This window comes from Doryrhamphus excisus, chromosome 12 (assembly GCF_030265055.1).
Source record: "Doryrhamphus excisus isolate RoL2022-K1 chromosome 12, RoL_Dexc_1.0, whole genome shotgun sequence".
In the NCBI taxonomy this organism is placed as follows: Eukaryota; Metazoa; Chordata; class Actinopteri; order Syngnathiformes; family Syngnathidae; genus Doryrhamphus; species Doryrhamphus excisus.
Window position 1 is genome coordinate 8,400,493 of NC_080477.1, and position 17,582 is coordinate 8,418,074.

The following is a 17,582-nucleotide window of genomic DNA, read 5'->3' on the forward strand; positions in this document are numbered from 1 at the left end:
AGTTGTGAGTAATGAAGGCACCCTCAGTGTAACATAATCCCAACTCCTGTATGCTCTCTGTCTCAATTTGCTGATTTTTTTTCAGCAAAAAAGGTCATCCATACTCAAAGCAACACGCCTGTACAGATGCTCTTGTAAAATGGAATAATTTGTCACATTTTGTATTAAAATCATGTAGGCAATATTTAAACAGGAGCCATCTGCCTGCAGGTACTGTATGTTGGTCAATCACAGTGCAACAAAAACACCCAGGATTTAATTCACAACCAAACTTATCTTTCAAATGCCTCAGTAAAGTTCAGTATTGCAAATAATTTAACAAAATAAAAAAATATATTCATTACGACTGTGCATTGCTTTTAGGGATGCGCTCAAGTTATGTACGAATACTACTACTTTACTTTGCCAGTTTTTGTCATTCACCATAGTGCTGTAAGCTAGTCTGATATTGTATGAAGATTTTTCTTCTTTGAAATCACCTCTTCACAGGGTACAATGCATCAAGGACGCGTACTTAACACAGTTGCCTGAATCCAAATCGAGAACAGGGCCTTTATGCATCACTCTTCCTGTATCTTTGTCACCAAGAGCAAAATCAAGTGTAAAATCAAACAGATCCTTCTGTTGTACCTCTTTATATATATATATTTTCTGCCAATTATGACATGAGAGCAACAAGCTTGCTCGCTCAGTATGTCTGGGGTCTGGAACTAGGAAAAGTTTGTTTTCAGATTGTAAATATACAACATGCAAAGACTTTAAAGTGCTGCGATGGAGGAGTTAGGCATCTTCCTTTAATATTAGTAAGCTAATATCACATCGAAGGAAGACTCTTGCGCAGCTTGCATTCATGCAGCAAGGGATGCATAAGGAATGGGAAATATCCTGATTTAATTGACTTATTCTTATAAGTAGTTTTTTTGTAAGCGTAACCTGTCTTAAATGTTTATCGTCAAAGAGCATGTTATTTCATGTTGTTTTTCTCCGCTTTAACTTACACTGAATATGGCAGTATTGTTTTATTTTGCATAAACAGTATTTATTTGTGATATGCATCCCGTGGAATCACAGTCAAAGGATTATAATATGTTAATTCATTACACCAGATGAGACCTGACAGTAGTTTGAGGGAAGAGTTGCTGCCAATATCGGTATCTGATATGAAATACTGGACAATATCGGTATATGCGATATTGGTAAAAAGCCAATATCAGACTCTTGACTACAGTGGAACCTTGGTTAGCGTCATTAATACCTTCCACAAGGTCTATCTGAAAATGAAATTCATTCTAACCAAATATTTTTTTTTGCACAAGAAATAATGCATATTTAATTATTTTTGATCATAGCTGCAAAATAACCTAAAATATAGCCAAAGAAAGAAGGTAACATACACTATTGAATTCAGGAAATAACACTGCACAACACAAAGGTGTCTGCCACATCGGGCTCTGTTTTCATAGACCAGGCACAACTACCTGCCCTGCATTGCCTTTAAATGCAGGGTCCACTGGACTGCGCATCAGAGAACACAATGCACATGATGTACCACATACAGTACCTTGTGGGACACATGTCATCTGTTCCTGACAGTTACATTAAACACAGCAGCAAGCTAATCTACACAATCTCCGTGCTTGTGAGCCACCTGCATTCCTGCATTGATGGTGTTACTTTCCTCCATCTAGAAATGTCGATAACAATCAATCACTTTATTAAAATGAAAAACTACGCCAAAAGAACTAGTCGTATAGCTGCAGATTATGGGAAAGGAGACATTTCAAGCAAGAATGAAGAGACAAAAAAAATGCACATTCCCCCACACTCCGATGTAAAAAACTAAAAAAAATATCCATGTGGGTGGGGGGTAATGTCCAGTTCAGCCCACAACCTAAAGTAGGCTTTGAGTTTTGACCCTCTGTGCATTTCAGCTTGACAATCATGGCATAACCCAAAGAAACCGAATATGTTGGTTTTACATTAACAAAATGCTGTTATTCACAACTCATATTTTGTATTTCAGAATGAATTTCTTTCTAGAGTTCTCACATTATTAACAGAAACCGTGAATGGAAAGCAGGCTTTCATTCACCGTGTTTGTGACCCATCTTCTATTGTAGATTGTGGCATAAAAAAAGACATCTGTTATACAGCCAACTATTTTATTAATATAAAAGCAGCAATACAACATCAGATGTGACTATGTAAATGACAAGAAGCATCAGTCGGAATGTTGCAACCCAAAATAAAACCTGTTTTTTTTTTAATTCTGGATCATATTTTAAGACAAACTGTACTGTTTTTGTATAAATACTACAGCTTAGATCCACCAACATGTCGATGTCAAATAAACGTTTAATAACATCCCTTTAAAGTACTGTCATTTAGCAAGTACTAGTAATGTACAAAATACAATATAAGAAAAATATAACGTAAAGCTTGGAAAACAAAAGCTTTAGAATTTCAATGTTAAAAGTAAACAAATGGTGTTTGATGTAATTCACACTACTAAATACAACCTTTTCTGCAGAGAATTTAGTAGGACTTCAGACACAAACAACACATTTTCTGAATATATTATAACTATACTAATTAACACTGTGCTGGGTGTTGGAGCCTTTTTCCCCAGGTGCACAGAGAAAGTGGAGTGATGTTTCTGTCAATAAGAATGTAAAGTAGTGTAGTGCTTCATATTTTGTATGATTTATGTCTAAATCCTTGTGCAAACATACTGACTAATGTATGATGTCAAATTCTACCATATGCACAGTACAATATAATATAAGCAGGAATAAGAATCTGATTTTGGATTAGAATGTTCATTGTAATTTTATAGCGGTGTTATACTCGATTCCACGGATAAAGTTAAAAAAAAAATCAGCATCCATTTATTGACACCAATTTTTGATGTGGAGTGTTATTAGTTAATTGTGTCGTACTTGCCCTGTTTTTCTTAAACCGGTACACTTTCAAACACAGTATGCAAATTTGGTACAGCTTTAATAGTCTAACTCTATATGTCAACGATCAATGATTTGTCAAATTTGTACATTGCAATATACTGTACTATAATTGCTTACAAGGCCTTGAGTTTTGCTAGCAGAGCCTCTATATCGGACTCCGCAGTGGTGCCACTGACCGCAGCACCAGTGGAGCACGGCTGAGAGGCCCTTTGGTCAATCTCTGTTGGTTTAGGGACGACTTTCTCCAGTACCCTTTCTCTTTCTGGGCCCTTACTATGGCCTGGGGTGTTCCGGTACCTGTGTGCTGACTCTGAACACACCACAGCCTTGTCCCCAATGGCTGAAGCCACATGGCCGTCAGACTCCTTAGTGGGCGGTGCCTTCACCCCCGTTGAACATGCATTTACATTCTGACGAGAGCGAGACCTTTGTATAGGTGCCTTCTTGTTTTCTGGGAGGGGAAAAAGAAAGAAAAGACACACAAAGAAATGAGCATGACTGTGCAACCAAACGATGTGGAAATTTTTATGCAACAAGCTTGTTAGATGAATGGAAGCAAAGGGAGTTAATAAAATTACAAGCACAGAAAACATGAAGTCAAAGTTGTCAGTCTATGGGAACCGCACAGGATGGAGCCACATGAATCACAGCAAAGAAGCGACAGGCACTTAAGTAATGGGAAACAAAGTGAACGCACAAATGCATTTATTTTACACACCGTTCGTTAGGATAAAAACGCACAAACAAAACATGGAAGCACACAATGCCCTTACAATACACACACTCTGCAGCAGGCTCGTGGCTTAGAGCCAACCCATATGATGAAATGGATATGGCTGATCAACCATAACAGAAATTCAATAATATTGTATGTTGTCATTTCTTAACCTTTCATTTTAATCTTACATGGCCTCCCCATACCAATGCACAAAGCCCAGCTTATCCTAACATCACTGATTTCACTATCACCATCCATTCTCTTCGTCTGGTTTTCTACTACAGTGGACTGCATCATCCTTCTTATTTACCCCAGTCCTCCCACTCTTTGCTACTGTGCTCTCTACGCTGCCCCCTCCCTTCTGCTTTCTGACATACAACAGGCAGTCAGTGAAAGAAAGTGCTGGCCCAGATCAGACCTGTGTTCTGAATTATAATCCCTCTGAGTAGATCTTAGACTTCATCATCAGTATGTGCGTGCTGACAGGAGAGGGTGAATCCATATTCATATGACCTTGATAGTGAGACAGAAAATGTATAGTACGAGCGCAGACACCACCGCACCATTCAGTTTCCTGAGCATGAGATGTCTGGCAAACAGGAGTCAAACACATCGGAGCAGAACAGAACGAGCCGCTCTGTCAGCCAATCGGTAATGAGTTTGGAGCGTGGCCAGTCAGTCATGACAGTGTGTTTTATGGGCAAGTTGACGAATGACAAGGAACGTCCCTGAACACAAACTCTGACAAATAAATAAGGATAAAGAGAGACGAGTGGGGAGAGAGGGAGAGACAAGACAAGATAAAGCGGGCTGCAAAATTAAGCAAAGTAAGCCATGTGTGGATAGTTTTGAGTTTCAACCACAAAAACCAACAAGACCGTAACATTTTAAAAAGGATAGATTTGGACTGTGACTCAACATTTAAAAGTCAAGACTCATTCTGTCTTTTTGATCTGCCCTCATAACTACTGTTCTGCTTGTCATCAACACATACAGTATTTCTCACATATTCAGAGCCTGAATTAAAGTGAAAATTGCCATTAGTGGTATCAAATTACCATTTTTCAACTTTAAAAAGTATATATATATATATATATATATATATATATTGCATCTTGACAACATCTTAAATCAAAAACCAGTCATGTATTTCAAGTTTGTCAAAGTAATCCCTTGTTTACCGTGGTTAATTGATTCCAGACCCAACAGTGATAAGGGATTTTTCCCTGCAGTCCTCGTTTGTAAACTGAATATTTTCATAGTGAGGGCATAGAATACCTGTTTACAACCTGGTAAAAACTATTAGAGCCCTCGAGACATGAACTAACACCCTTATAGTCACCTTTACATTCATATTAACCAATAAAGTAGGGATAATGACAGTAAACAAGCCATTTAAGAAATGAATAAGACTCATGCTTGTGTGTTGATAGAAATGTGTTCTCTATGGGACCCAAAAGCCAGGGAGACAGGAAGTGATGTCGGAGGTTCAGAGTTGAGTTTCAGCTTGGGTTACGGCAGCATCGGTAGCCAGGGTTTATATTAGAGATTATTGTGCCTGTTGTTTAGATAACTAGATAAACAATAAAAGCCTGTTGCCTGGCAATCAAATCTCATCTGTGTGACTCATTGATTACAGTAAAATGAATGACCATTGTAGAATACATCTCTTCAATGATATTTAATGCATCTTTGTAATGGCTTATATTTGTGATTTTATTTAGGAATTTAGGCAAAACATATGCAACATTTGCTTGTCCTCTGGGAGGTGCATGAGATAAAATAACTGAGAACCACTGGTATACAGCATTCAAATATGAGTGATTATTTTATGCAAAAAGGAATTACCGCATATAACCATGAGCCTTAAAATGGTGATGATCAAAGTGTTCCATCTCAAGTTACCTTTCGTTGACCTTGTTCACAAGTCATTTGAAGACCAATAGCTTCTCAGTGTATATCTTTATGGAAGCTGTAAAGTCAGCCGAAAGATGTGAAGCATATGTGATCTCCAGGCTGCTAAATCAGTCCATGAGAAGACGTTACAAGTCTAGTGGAATTTTGTGTCAGATAATTGCTTGTAGCAAGATTTGAGAGTGTTTACTGACAGTGTTGGCATAAAAGGTATTGAGGCATACCTCTCAATCCATAAGAATACTTCAATCATTTAGGGCTTCTCCTATCTCAGTTGGTCATTTGTCAAGGCACAGAAGAAAAACAGGATATTTGGTAAGGCCCCTGATGATGCGCAATGAGGTACACCTCTTAATCTCCTAAGGGCTGGACTTGACTTCCAATTACATTTATGTCTTAATTCTTAATTTCCCTGAAATATAAGGAGAATTGTATGCCTCCAACTTTGTGGGGGAAGGCCCTTTTCAGTTTGTTTGCAAGCTTGAAATAATTTGGTGTAGAAGAACTCGAGAGTCTTGACCTCAACCCAATGAAACATATTTGTGATGAACTGCAACACAGATCGGACCATCTTGTCCAACATCAGTGATATCTGAGCTCAGAAATGTTGTGGATGAATAAACAATCATTCCCATAGACATAGTCCAACATCTTGTTGAAAGTCTTCCCAAAAGAGTGGTTATACTTTACTTACTTAAATACACAAGGAGACAAAAAAACTCTGACATGTGTCAAAAAGAAAACATTTTCGCTGAAATGCCCGCAGCTCAATTGCAATGACCTCCATTTTGGGGTCAGTGATATCCATCTACATTCAGCATTATATGGCTGCATGTCCTGTAAATAACCCGCTGTGAGCTTTAATAATTGCCTTTGGCTTTGAGAGGTTCAGGTCAAATCTGAGAGCATCATCAGTTTTGTAAACTTTCAGATGAATACACCATCAATAAGTGTGTTGGCTTTTTACTTTTGATTTTGGCTGACCAAGGAGGAAGTGATTGGCAATTTAACTTCTTTTCATACATTTTTTTATTTGACACAGCACAGAAACGGTCTGACTATCACAAGAGCAAGTCAAACACTGTACAATAACAATACACATTATGCATATTTATCTGGCTATACTTGGTGGACTGGCAGCAAAACAGGTTTAGCGATTTATTGTTGGACATGGACTAGGCCGTTTCATTACATTGCCTGTATATTATAAAACCCACAAGAGTATTACTTTTTATGTTTTTTTTTTGATGGATGTATACCTGTATATCTGTTATGTGCATTATGTGTATAATTGTGCTTGGTCAGGGGTGTTTATCCTAAGTTTGGCCAATAGCTGTTTTTTTTTTTTTTACAATACAACATAATACAAGAAAACAAACAAAAATTAATTGTATGATAATGATGTAGAAATATAAGAATGAAGTTGTAATATTAATATAAAATATGTATTACCACAAAGATGTTACGAGCATAACATTGTAATACAATGACAAAATTTTTGTCATAATTCAATATATTTTTTTAATCAACAGAATAAAGTTGCAATTTTTGGATAATTAGGTAAGACAAAAGTTGTGACGCAGGAGAATAAAGTCAAAATATTATAGGAATTAATCCATCGTGTTAGAAAAAAAAGGATTGGAGAAAAAATAATAACGCGCTTTTCACTTAGCCCAAAGTTGAGAGGAAGGCTGATTTTTTTCTTTTTAAGACCATTTGAAAAATTGCAAGAACATTTTGCACTGTTGTTTAGACACACCTGGTCTAGGCCAATGGACCATGGTATCTTGGTCTAGGACATTAGGTAATTGTTAAGGACCTGATTTGTGATCAATTTCAGTACACTTCCCCTCTTTTGGCATGATTGGGACATGCAATGATTGGTGGTCCAAGGCAAGGCACAATTGGCAAAAGGCATAGCTGGGTTGTAGGATGACTCTAATATGATTGCTTCTTACAAGTTCTAAATCAGCTCTCATACTGATAAAGTATGTGGAAAAGTAAATGATTACAGAAAAATGACAGATTATGTTCCAAAAGCCTTAAGAATAAGGTTCACAATCCTCATATGACACATTTGTAAAAATGTAAACAGCACAGACATACATATTTTTTCTTCAATCTGCAAATAGCTACAGGGTGAAATTCACATTTTTTCCTCTCATCAGATCATTTGGTCCATTTGCATTTGCCACTTCAAACACGATGCAGATGAGCCTTTCCTCTCATCACTCTCTCTCTCCCCCCCTAACTTTCCACTCTTATGAAGTTCGCAGTATTTGATCACTTTAGGAAGAGAGTTGTCAGACAAAAATATGCAGTTCTCCGAGTGAAATGACAACTAGTTGAAGTTAGCGGGATCAAATGTACATTTAGAGACACGGTACAGTACATACACAGTGCACACACACCAAAGACCATGACTGGTGTGTAGGTGGTGTTAAAGTTCTATAATTTTCAACTGTCAGTGAGATGCGAATATGTACATGCTGAGTCCTGACTGGTGGCCGGTGTTTGGGTGAGAGAAGTTGGCTGCATGTTGAGAAAACAGTTAAGTTTGCAGATATTATTTTGGCTTCGTGCCAATAAAGAGATTCTTGATCGACCACATAAAAAAAATTTATACATAAAAATTACCGTCTATTGAGAGTAGTGTATGAGAACGAAAGGCTAGTTGACCACAAATGTTTTTTTTTTTTCTTTTTTGTATTATTTGCTAAAACAAACAAACATCTAAAAGGACATTGAAGGTGACATAATGTACTTATTTTATATGAAAGTGACATTAAAAATTGCAAGTTTTCTATTGTACCATGAAACAAGGACCTGAGTTTACCACTTGTGTGGGATTGAAACAGTTTAAGTTGGAAGAATGTATTTTCCATTATCATTTGCTAAGCTATTAACTCATCTTATTAACTTCAGTACTGGCCATTTTGACTGATTTGACTCCAGGTCCACAGAATATTGTGTTCTATGGCTATATAAACATGGAACCTCCCAAAAGAAAGATTAGACTCTTGTCTTTTATCTGGAAAAAAAAAAAAGTTTCTACCCTTTTCTGTTATTTTTTCCTCTGGAGGCAAAATAAATAAATAAATACGTCTTTGGGTTTTTGACTTCCATCACTCCCATCCGGACAGGCCTGGTGGGTCGCCTGGAGGCACCTATTAAGGTGCGGGGTACTGCCTGGATTATGAGTTCTGATGTTGTTCTGCTTGCTTAAGTAGGGTCTTACTTCTTTCTCAGAGAACGTTTGATTGATACAGTAAATGCAATGTTTGTTCCATGTGCACTGCACCGGTTCTCATCAAAGGCAAGATCCCGATACCTCCCAAAATCAGATTTTTAGGTTGATACCGGGACGATGATTATCAGGGGCTGATATAATCGGACATCTCCAGTATTGACATTTTGTTCTATAATGGAACTTAAAAAAAATATTTTAAACATAAAACTTTGCCACATGAAGACTTTTCTCGATTGCAGTGTTTGTCAACCTTTTTGACTTGCAAACTCCCATTCCCACAATTATTCATTGGCATTTGTGACACATCCACCCTCACTGTACACAAAGCAACCGTGTTGATTTGTTTTTGACTGAGCCACTAGATATCCCACTTCATATGAAGGTTCAAGGGCTTTAGCAACAGCTGTAGCATATTCTATCACCACTGTTTTTTGACTTCTTAGTTCTTGCGTACCACACAGTTATTTGATAATCGGTCATTAAACGTAGGTATATTTTAGTGATGTTCTGGCACACAAGCCGTTGTGTGCCAGAACATCAAGGCAAATAACGCAGAGGGTTTTAATGTTGTCCTTGGTCGTGCATGTAAATAATTTAGTGCTACAGACACACAGTACATACGTGTCGCATTAAAGCTGATCGGAACTGGAACGAGATGGTCTTCCTCCCAAAAACAATATGGGAACTCTGGAGAATGAGGGCTGTGCTGTATGTCTGTCAAGTCTTGTGGCCCTCAGTAAAGTCAAACCACTGTGAGCTGCAGTGAAGCATGACATTGCATTTGTACGCTTTGGTGCATTAAACAATGCCTCTAAAGTGAACCTGATTTCCCGCCACAAGTACTGCTGCCCTAGCCTGTACTTATCAAAATTGTGTGGAATTAAAAAAAAAAAATATATATATGTGTGTGTGTGTGTGTGTATAAATGTTTCAAAAAAATCTTCTAATATATATTTGTTCAGTGGAACATGGCTTCTGAATGTGATGTAAATGGCAATGCATTGTATATGACTGCCAGGGTTTGTTCAAGGATGCAGACTTATCGTCATTGATTGGTTCACACATTCTCCTTTTATGGGAGGCCATGTTTCTACCCTACACAGTGTAGCATAGAAAATAACATTATTGTGTCTTAAAAATCCAATGGCTCCACTAATTACTCTACTATTGCAACTGCAGTAAATAACCATAATGATAATGATTACCCTGACCTGAGTGCTTTGAAAGAATATAAAAAACTACTACTATCATGATCACTCATTTTTACTACCATTGAGGTAACATCTCAAGTATATAGTGACCCACTGACTTTTGCGAAAGACATCTTCATTATATAGTAAAAAAAAAAACAAACACACAGCAGACAAATATAGTAAGCTAATAAATATCTGCAGGCCATCACTTGTATCAGGATTTTCAAGTGACTCAAATAATTAATTTAAAACAATTACATTAAACCAATTTGACATAATTGCCATGTAATCCAATAATAAAAAAAAAATATTTACTATGTAGCAGAAAGCGTGTATATAAATATCCAATGGCAATTTTTTCAATGCTTCAGAGGAGCACCATAATCACAAGAACCAAAGCAGACATAATTTCTACACACATTAAAAACACGCGACAAAACGAAAGAGCTGTGGAAAGTGGACATCGGAACACCACTATAAATGAAATATTCAAGATTAAACACTCTTGATGCACAAAATAATCAGAAAATGAACAACTTCATGATCTGTCTCGTCTCTGCTTTGAGCTCCGTTCCCCTTGTGCCGTGTTCGGATTCGAATTTGTGAGTGTTAGGCGCTAATTGTTTATCATTTTCATTCACATACTCCCTTATGACAACTGGTGTATACCTGGGGGAACATATACCCCACTTTGGGGACTTGGGCTCTAGTGTATTGGAGGCATAAATCATTTGGCCCAGCATTGATTTAGAGATGATTTTCACATGAAGTGTGAAAACTGGAGAGACTTAAGTATGTTTGGAATCCGAGTGTTGATGCATTTAAACGTAATGAGTATAAACCTTTTACACAAGGACAATACTGATCTATTACTTGTTCAGACAAATAAAAAATGTGTTTAACTAAACTGAATTAACTAACCACACTGATGCAAAAATGTACTTTTAGGTAAAGTATATTTGTAAGATGAGGGTAATTTTAAAAAAAAATCTTACTTAGCCTATATGATGCACTTATTTTCTCAGGTAATGTATCATACAACATACTGTATTTAGACAAATGATCATAACCGTGTTTAAGCAGCCATATCTCAAATTAAAACGCACAATATAAAATTATACCCTCCTTTTCAACCGAAAAGTGGCCACTATCTTTATGTGTTCGCTCTCAAGTTCTCTTTTTGTCATTGTTTTTACCACCAGATGAGTGGTTGTGTTTGACAGATCTCAACATGCAAGGACAGTCCTGCCAAACAGACTTATGAATTCCAAACGGCCTCGAGTCATGCTCTATATTTCATTGAAGTTGAATATTTAAAAAGATCAACCCACTCAAAGCCCTATAAAACCTATCGTTCTGGGGCCTTGTGTCCTAAAAATAAAATCGCATCTGCCATATCGCATTACAGACAGCCACATCGGGCCTTATCTCCTCAGCATTTCACTCTCTGTTCCCCCCTCTTTCTGACAAAACCCATCTGGTAACCAGCCTGTCTCCATCAACACAGAGTTTGCACTCACTCTCTGTCAAACAACTTTGGACTTCTTCCGTCTCATTTGTTTCCCCTTCCCTTCTTTGCTTTCAGGGACTCACAGTTTGTTTTCATTTATTGGTGGTACTGTAACGCTCTGGTAATTCTCTCACAACCTTGGAGCCATCCTTCAACCTTGTCTCTTAACAAACCACCTAGTAGAAGATATCATTCTTGATTTTTTTTAAAGTAAATTGAAAAAAAGAGAGAAATATGAGGAATAATGTTAATGCAGAGCAATAGTCAGTTTAAACAGCCATGCACCGCTGTCTGCTTCTGACACATCAAATTGACACAGAAAAGGCAATTTGCTGTGCTCACAAATCCGCCAAAGTCCATTACAATCTCCACAAACCATTATCTTTCATTCATGCAAGACGCATGCCTGTGAATATTCAAATTTGTCCTGGAGGCTCATCTATACAGATTGCATATGCGCAAAACGGGGCCGAAAAGTTGTGTATGCCATTTTTCCATGCAAAGTTTGCCATCTATAAAAACACCACCTGAGTATGTGTGCACTGGTACATCACCTTTGCAGCTGGCTTACTGACATTTGGGAATATTGCAAAAAATAAAATATCACACATATTAAAGGGGAACAGCACTTTTTAATTTTGCCCATCATTAATACGAGGTAGCTCACAACGGACGTCATGGGAAATATTAACATGACTAACATGATGCTCTCTTGCCGTTAGCAGTTTTTACCTGCGGACTTGAACACACGACCATCCCAATGACAGCGGACATCGTAAATGTTGTCGCTGTATCTATGATGCTGTTGCTGATGGACCTCGCATAAGTATGTATTTATATCAATGTGCCTCAAAAAGTTTGTTAGTGTTTTAAATAATTAAAATACAGCAAGATACTGGAACTATTACACGATATCATCAGTGTACATGCTAATGCATATTCACAGCATGTATATCAAACGTTTTTAGAAGTCTTCATGGTCAAAATAGGTGTGTCCCAAAGACGTGCACTGTTAGCTCATATTAAATAATTTTTCGTGTTATAATGCACAGAAAAGTGAAATAAATGTGTTCATGATTCACGTAAGGATTGTGAGTGATGGGAAAAAATCCCCCCAAAAAGTGCAGTTCCCCTTTAAGTGGTGAAATGATGTCATGTTACAAATAAACATGCAATGGAAGCAAATGAACGTTTATCCATCATTGCATGGAAACATCACACCGTCTTTGCATTTTTTTTTCTTTAAAATTTGTGGAAAGCGTTGCTATTTTACATGACACTGACAGATATCTGTCAATCAAATATATTATAGTATATTGTATGTGCTTGTCAATACATAGTGACAGATGGTACTGTGGTATCAGTCTCAAAGTATCATTGTGAAAACTCTGGCAGGCAAACAACAGTCTTTTGGGTGGAATCACTCTGGTTAGTAGTATTATTTTCAGTTGTGGTAATAGAGGCACCTCAAAGCCAAATGTTATTTGTTAGCGGCTAAACCATTGAATCTCTTAGGTAATGATGAAAGGATGCGGGCTGATAGGTGGTGTCGTTGACCTCCCCCTCCGTTCAAGATGGTTTCTCAACCTTGTTGTAGTTAGCCCCAATCTCTCCACTTTCTAACCATTGGCCTTGTGATGTAATATAAAATACACAACAATCAGTCCTCACATTTGAGGACTGATTTAAAATGTGAATCTTTTATGCACACTTCCATCCATTCATTTTCTATGCTGCTGTCTTTGGGCAAGAGGCAGGGTACACCTTGGTCGCAGGGCACATATAGACAAACAACCATTCACACTCACATTTATACATATGGACAACGAGGAGTCACCGATTAACCTAACATGTTTTTGAATTGTGGGAGGAAACCGGAGTATCCAGAGAAAAAAACACGTATGCACAGGGAGAACATGCAAACTCCACACAGAGATGCCCAATTGGAGAATTGAATCAGATTCTTCTTGATCTCCTGACTGTGTGGCCTACATGCTAGCCACTCAGTCACTGTGCGTTACGCACACTTGACTGCAGATAAAATATCTGATCAATAAACATGACAAGCACATGCCGAAGCCTGAGGGCAGGAGCATGTGTTCGCATTTACCAGGCTTTGGCATGCCAAAATGCGAGCAAATCAAGATGTATCAGAATTAAAACTAAGATACAAGGGACGTGGCAGTCCAAGATTCCTCAGTAACTCAGGGCATGTCACATTAATAAATTCATATTGCGGATGACCGATGTAAAGAAACTGCACAGCAACTGAGACCTAAAATGCTGTTTTTAGTTGCTCTCAGACTCAGGTATAAATTGACAAATGAGGATGGATATATTTCCACTCAATGCATAGTAAGGGGAAAACCTTTGCTGCTTTGTCTTTTTATAGACTGTCTTAAAGACTGTTGTCACTGTAACATGCATGGCTGTGTCCCGATGAAACACTCAAGAGGACCACTGACATCTGCAAAAAGTGAGGAGATTAGAAAGTTGGAAAGTAAGTCAAGTGCCAGGGTGGCATGGCTAAGCTTTGTTCCTGTCCCGGGGCTTCTCCTTACTCTAGCCCTTGTACAGGCTCAGCAATTAAAAGTACATGCATCACTGGCCTGTGCAATCCTCTGAAGAACATATAATACAATATAAACACAAGAGACACACATACACGGACATCTCCATTCAGTACAATGTGTGTGAGACATTTTCCATATTGCTTACGCATTTCGAACGAACGGCCAGTCAGATTTGTTCCATTCAATGACCTTTTAATCGATGCAGTACACAAATGATGTGTAAAAAAAGGGAGGTTGTATACATCACGACTGTCAGGAACACATTAACCCGATCACCTCAAAGGGTATGGAGCTGTGCAAAGAGCGCTGTAGTTCATCAAGCACAAGACCTCAAGATAGCAAGACAAATATCACGAAACCAAGGACATTGGTGATAGTAGAGAAGATATATTTTAATCAATAGAATGCTGAAGATGTGTGTGTGTGTGTGATCTCCAGAGGGGAAGAAACAATCAATATTTGATTGGGCAGCTCACTTTCGCAACCAGTTGACAGCACACACCCAAGAAATCCCTTTCCAGTTAAGGGGAAAACAGAAGTCACAACATTTGTGGGTATTGGTTTAGTTTAGTTTAAAGATAAAGTAGATGTATATGTGGAACACATAGATGACTATTTTAGTTCACTATTTTCCATTCATTCACCAAGTAGTATTTTTGCATATACTATACTGAAAATAGTTCGAAATCCCTCAGTTTTTGCATGTTTAATGTGTGTGGCGACTTGTCCCACTTGTCTCCCATGCTGTACAGACAGACTACTATACTGTATTTTTCCAATTTTTCTTTAACCTCATATTTGGGCTCCAATGCTGATACTATGAGGGAATGCATAAAGGTAAGATTTGGTGACCTTACTGAGTGCCAATGTGCATTTGGGCGGTGCATCTCTCTGAAAAAACAAACTTCAGGCCTGTACAAGGAGACAGCATCTCTCTATTTTAGTGCTTTATATTTGATGTCGTGCCTCTCATTAATTTACACAATATATAATATATAAGCAATTGCATTGCTACAATGCATGTATATGTTTGTCTGATGTGCTGAAAATCATTCCCACTGACAAACTAGCCTGCTACTATTGCTATTTAGATCCATTCTCGTCTATAGGTCACATTGACAAAAGCCTCCAAACAGCTGTGTTCGGCTATGATTGTCACAGTCACTAGCGGCTCATAACCCAAATTTTAGGTTGCAGGTCAAAGCAAAAAAAACAGGTCTCACGTCTAAAAAACAAACAAACAAACAAAAAAAAAAACAAAAAAAACAAAACAAAACAATGATTAGTTTGGACACTATGCCAAGAAACCACTGTATGAATGACAATAAAAAAAATACCTGCAGTGGACCAGTAACGTCTGTTCTCCTTGAGAGGAGACGTACTTCATGACAACACATGCAAATACCTTTGGTCTTGTCGAACCTCTGAAGCTACGCATACTAGTCAGAATACCCTTTCTTTGGTCCACTTCTGTTCAATATTAGTTCCCACTTGTGGCTCCACATACATGCTGCATTTCCTCAAACTATGGAGTGGGTCAAGGGTCAAATAAGACATATGCATGTTAATCGCGTGTCAAAATATAGCGCCGTTAGAGGAAATTTTACAACTCTAACATATATGGCTGGTTTTGGGGGTGCACAATTGCAGAGGCATCACATGTCCTGACTGATGTGGGGGCTAACATGCTTTGATGTTGTTCAGTTTTTATACAGTAGCGATTCATTCTTAGAGCTGTCTCTTTGAAGTAAACGAGACAACTTTTTTTTCAGTGAAAGCTACATGTGATTGGCCAAAATCTACGGTGCCGTAGACACTGAACAGAAAGGGGATGGAGGAGTTACACACACATCAGAGCTGTGAGCACACAAACAGAGGGGAGTGAGAGTAGCCGAGTCAAAAGAACCAGTGCCCTGAAAATATATTTTGGTACTACTGTTATGCCCCCAATTGACCAAATGTGGTAGAGGTGTGTTTTGTTGGAGGACTACATCTCCCCAAATTGGCTGGGACGTGGACCAAACCTTTAATAAGAAGCAGAGGAAGACACCTATAAGAGGAAGAGCCGCTCCCATTTTTCTCTCACTTAACCTTCCACACCTTGCATTTTGGACATGATGGACTGTTTATGTTGACCTGCTGTTTTCTTTGCTTTTTTTGTCTAATAAATTCTCTTATACAGCCTTAAGGGTGGCTCTGGTGGTAGCCCGGGACTTGAGGGAGTTGGGCCCTCTTCCACTTTATGTTAAGCCCTAGTGTTTCCCCAGCTCAGATGATTGATAAGAAACGTATAGCCTCTTGTAATTGCTCTGGCCCTTTACAGCTACTAAATATACACACTAACTTATATACACAAATATGAACATGAACAAAATAATTACTTTATCACAATGATGCTATCAATGCTGTAGGGCTGCAATGATTATACAGATAATTCGAATACCTCGATTACAAAAAATAGCAGAGGATTGATTTTCTGCTTCGAGAAATCATTTACATCACCAACACACGTACGTCACCCATGCAGAGGATGAGGAAAGAAGCGGGTGTTTGAAAAGCGTCAAGGCAATGAAAGTGAAGGAAAACAAAATGTAGACAACAGACAGAAAATATGGCTAAACAGCAATTTGAACATTTGACATGTATCTGTTAAAACAATGCGCTTTGCGGTCGCCGAAGACTCTGGGTAAGACACTATATGGGGTGATGATGGGCCTCTATTGTCCGATATTGGCAGCGAAATATCACATAACACTCTGTATGAAATGATACACTCAAATACCATCTGTTTCCAACTAGTGGTGCCAGCCACAACCTATCATGCAACCCTGTTCGCGGCTGGCACTGACTGGAGGGCTGTCTTCGAGTGATGGTTATGGCCAGCGACTACAACAACCCTGTCCATTATAGTTAAGGAAGGGTTGGGTCGAATATAGTAGCTCTTGAACCGCTCAGTGACCATTCTATCAAGATCGTTGGGAGTGGGTCTTAACCTCTGTCGGACATACAAAATTGACGGCCCTCACAATTCTCTGCTTGGTCTATCCCTAGGGGAGCTTACATTAGGGTGTTGCATCCTATGCAACAGGTATGCTGAAGCTCATAGGTGCTAACACGCAGGTGTCACACATGAGGCAAGATAAAGTTGCATTGGAATAAATTGGTCTGACTGTTGGTGCGTGAGACTCTGGGGTATAAAAGGAATCTTTCCCATCTTTCTCATTTTGCCACCTTAATCTTATCCTTCATCTTGAACTCTTATTTTCATTCTTTGCAGCATAGATTAGAAAAACCCGGTAAAGATATTTGTAATATTTGACCTGTAACTGTATTGAAAAATTCAATATAACAATTCCTGGAAAGGAAGATCAGTAGTTGTGTGGTTATCCCTGGGTACAGCTCAGGCTGAGTATGAAAGATTTTGGTTAAATTCCATTAGAATATAGGCAGACATCTGGTGA

At 38.2% G+C, this 17,582-nt stretch overlaps 1 protein-coding gene across 1 annotated transcript in view; it reads right to left on the bottom strand.

Annotated features, from left to right (window-relative positions):
• Positions 1–2,151: 2,151 nt before the first annotated feature.
• The window catches only part of LOC131139379 (protein diaphanous homolog 3-like), an 89,538-nt gene continuing 74,107 nt past the window's right edge, over positions 2,152–17,582 (bottom strand). The window contains exon 29 of the mRNA XM_058088961.1: positions 2,152–3,414. Within this exon, the coding sequence (XP_057944944.1) occupies positions 3,077–3,414 (338 nt within the window). The 3' untranslated portion in view covers positions 2,152–3,076. The remainder of the gene's footprint in view (positions 3,415–17,582) is intronic.